Raw genomic sequence first — 3,582 nt, 5'->3', positions numbered from 1 at the left:
TCACCTGGGCAGCGGAGTCAGTCTCTGTGTGTGTGTTGGGGGGTTGTCATCTTATCCTAGGAATGTCACGAAAGTATTGTTGGACCTGTAGTCATAATAAGGTTTAATAATTTGTTTTAAGATATGAACAGCTATGGCACTCGTGGTCCACCGGAAAGCAGCGGTCGCCCCTTGCTGCAGATCAGGGGTTCGAGCTCGAGGTCCGACTGTCTTTTTTTACTTTTTTTTTATTTTGCGCTATATCTTTATATTTTTTTCATAATGCTGCGTACGTTATTTATAGTGGCTATTTTGTTATTACGTTAATGTTCTAGGAGTTAGTAAATTTGGGATGCGAACCCTACATCTTGTTTTACATTATAGAAGTCTTCAATTGTCTATAGAACTCTATATATCTTTTTTTTTAACAGTGTATTTTATTAGTGAAGCAAACACTTGGTTAGACAGTTGTTTAAACGTGTCCTAGATATATTTTAATGTGCTGTATTTCATTGTACAAACTGCGTAAGTAGTTGTATTTATATGATTTTAATTTGCTAATATGAATTGGAGGAATTCAAATCATCTCCTTTGCAGTTGCTATCGTCTTGAACAGTATAAAATTTTATCGTCATGTTGTTGCTTTAGGTATGAATTGGAACTGTTATCAAGTGCAATCATCGAAATCCATATAGCATTGATAAAAGCACATAGGAGACACCATTATTTATCTTACAATTCTCTTCGTATCCGAAGAGAATCAACCGTAGACTCACTAATCGACTCCATAATGATATCACAGATGTGAGTGCTGCTACATTTTAGCTAGATGGACAACACCAACTCATGGACTTCACTTGACGCATTATTACTAGGCCGGCATAGTTAGTAGTAATCTTTTATCGATCTAGCTACTAAGGGCATCTCCAAGAGTTCCCCATTTTAACTTGCCATCCTAATTTTTTTGGCAAAAAAAGAAAATTAGGTGTCCAACAGCTTGGCAAAGAGCTTGGCAAATTTACTAACTTGGTAAAAATCCCCCTCCCGGCGCGCATATATCCGCGCGCGGATACGACTCCGCATAGCGAAATCCAGCCCCGTCGCGACTTCTCCCGAGCGCGCGAAGACGTCGGCCTCTCTCCCGCACTCACGAGCATTTTTCATCGCCTGTCCTCCCCAGCAGATCGATCCCGTCACTCCCCTCGCCAAGGCCGCCAGGTCAGGTTCGTTCTTCCTCCTCGATTTTGATTTTTCCTTGGCCGCTGTTTCTCCGATGGGCTCGAAGCCGACGGAGTCCAAGACGCCGTCGCCGGAGTGTCGATTGGCACGCGGCCGTCGATGTGGTAGACAGCCCTGCGGTGGCGCGGCCGGGTACTCATGCTTGCACGCGGAGTCCACGACGCACTCCGCCGACAGGTCAGAGCCAAAGCGCGTGGCCACCTTCATCCGGTCCCGGCTGCCCTTGATTTGGTAGTCAATCTAGGGTTCATATGTTCCAGTGGTGGTGGCCTTGATCTGTAATTGCTGCTGCCCTGTAAATTGCTGCTCACGCCTTGTGCAGGGATCTGAATTTAGAGCTTTGGGGGAGATGAATTTGTGCAGGGTTCTGGTAGACTAGCATATTGGTTTAGAGCCCAATCTCATTGGTTCAGACTAGGGATACTGAGACTAGTTCAGACTAGCATATTGGTTTAGACTAGAGACCAGAACGGCAGAACTCCTTCCATTTGCCATTGTCCGATCTCATTTTTTTCAGACTATATTTCAGACTATATTTCAGACTAGTTCAGACTAGTACTGATCTCATTTTTTTCAGACTATAGCCAAGCTACTAGTGTTAATAAATCATTGAGCGAGCCCATTGTTTCAGACTAAAGTTCAGTCTAGTTCAGACTAGTTCTGATCTCATTTTTTTGCACTAGGGGGGCTCTGGTCATTGATCTTATTTTTTTGTAGACTCATTCAAATGGAAGGAGATGGATTCTTGACAGACATTCTTCTCAATCAAGATAATGGTGGTATGGAGGACGACCTCAACATTCCGATCACACAAGGCAGTACTTCCGAAGGTCAACAAGCCCATGTGGAAGTGCAGCCAAGTCGCAACACAAAGGGATCGAAGAGGACAAAAAAATTTTGATTGGAAGGAAGACAAAGTTATATGCTCTGGCTGGTTGAATGTTAGCAAAGATCCCATTAACGGTGCCAATCAATCTCGTTCCACGTTTTGGAGTAGAGTTCATGCTTTCTTTGAGGAACACAAGCAAACTGCAGCTGTGAGGACGGAGAGTTCCATTATGCATAGGTGGCTGACAATTCAGTCACAAGTGAACAAGTATTGTTGTTGCTATGATAAGATTGAGCGTAGGAATCAAAGTGGACAAACTATCCAAGACAAGGTATACAATATGTGTTGAATATTTACTTTAATCAATTTCGTTTATTTGAACTACACATTTATATATTGCCAAATTCTCTCAATAGATTTCAGAAGCATCCAAGTTGTACCAGGAATTAGACAATGACAATAAGTCATTTACTCTTATACATTGTTGGAATATATTGAAGGAGGAGGACAAGTGGAAAACCAAGAGGATTGAACTTGCCGAGATGGAAAAACTATCAAACAAGAAAAAACAGAAGTCCAGACCAAGGGATACAGAAGGCACCAACAATGATGAAGATGCAGCAAAGGAAGTTGCTCCAGAAACCGAAGCAAGCAAAAGGCCACCGGGGGTAAAGAAGGCAAAAGAAGCACTTAGGCGAGGCAATGGTGGCGACGCTTGCATGGAAGCTTTGGACAAGATGTGGTCCAAGAAGGAGGCTTTAGACAAAGAAAAGGAAAAGGCAAAAGAGGAGAGGTTCCTGGTTGCACTAGAGATAGAGAAGAGGCGAGTGTCAATTGATGAAAAAAAAGCTGAAGCAGAATTGATTAAAGAGGAGAAAGAAATAATGTCAATCGACATGACTTCCCTCACCCCGCTACAACGTCAATACTACGAGACGATGCAACAGAAGATTGTCGCTAGGCGTTTGGCAAATTAAATTTAGTTCTAATCCTGAAAGCTTTAGTTTGTTTTTTTATTGAGCACAACTTTTATCGAAGTTCATGTATCCATTTACTGAACCTTAGTTTCTGTTCGTGATTGTCAATGCAAGAATTGCATAATCATATATGTTATGGTACTGCTGTGAATGTTTCTGAATGATATTGCCACCTGCACCTGAATGTTTCTGAATGATATTGCCACCTGCACCTGAATGTTCATATATGTTTCTGAATGATATTGCCACCTGCACCTGAATGTTCATTGCAATGATCCTGCAAGCTGCAATGATCCTGGAAGCCACCTGCTAGCTGCTGCTGATTTGGCGACCACAACAAGCAAATGAAATGACAGTGAACTAAATGACAGGACACATGTTTGATGACCAACCGAAACAAGCATACATGAGTCTAAATGACAGGACACATGTTTGATGACAGGATACATGAGTCTCATATATAAAATTTTATATACAGCTAATACAAGTCCGTATAATGGTTCCAAAGGTGCTCGATGAGGTCTTCTTTCAACTGCATATGTGTTTCCTTGTCTCTGA

The 3,582-nt window shown here is 42.1% G+C and overlaps 1 protein-coding gene across 2 annotated transcripts; it reads left to right on the top strand.

Annotated features, from left to right (window-relative positions):
- The first annotated feature begins 965 nt into the window (after window positions 1–965).
- LOC120707076 (glutathione S-transferase T3-like) lies at window positions 966–3,221 on the top strand. 2 transcript variants are annotated; one of them, XM_039991854.1, is made up of 3 exons: window positions 966–1,197; window positions 1,936–2,378; window positions 2,464–3,221. In XM_039991854.1, the coding sequence occupies exons 2-3, from the start codon at window positions 1,992–1,994 to the stop codon at window positions 3,022–3,024; spliced, it is 948 nt and encodes a 315-aa protein (XP_039847788.1). In that variant the 5' UTR covers window positions 966–1,197; window positions 1,936–1,991; the 3' UTR covers window positions 3,025–3,221. The 2 variants fall into 2 exon arrangements, with proteins under 2 accessions (XP_039847788.1, XP_039847787.1); XM_039991853.1 differs by having other exon boundaries at window positions 966–1,202.
- The last annotated feature ends 361 nt before the right edge of the window (window positions 3,222–3,582 follow it).

Source organism: Panicum virgatum, chromosome 5K (genome assembly GCF_016808335.1).
Source record: "Panicum virgatum strain AP13 chromosome 5K, P.virgatum_v5, whole genome shotgun sequence".
In the NCBI taxonomy this organism is placed as follows: domain Eukaryota; kingdom Viridiplantae; phylum Streptophyta; class Magnoliopsida; order Poales; family Poaceae; genus Panicum; species Panicum virgatum.
The sequence above is the reverse complement of the archived record's forward strand: the minus strand, read 5'-3'. Positions and strand labels throughout refer to the sequence as shown.

What these genes read in the sequence shown, in the direction of transcription:
- LOC120707076 (XM_039991854.1), top strand. Translation starts at nt 1,992, where the DNA reads ATGGTGGTATGGAGGACGACCTCAACATTCCGATCACACAAGGCAGTA. An exon ending in GACAAACTATCCAAGACAAG is followed by an intron (nt 2,379 to 2,463) that starts GTATACAATATG and finishes TTCTCTCAATAG; the next exon opens with ATTTCAGAAGCATCCAAGTT.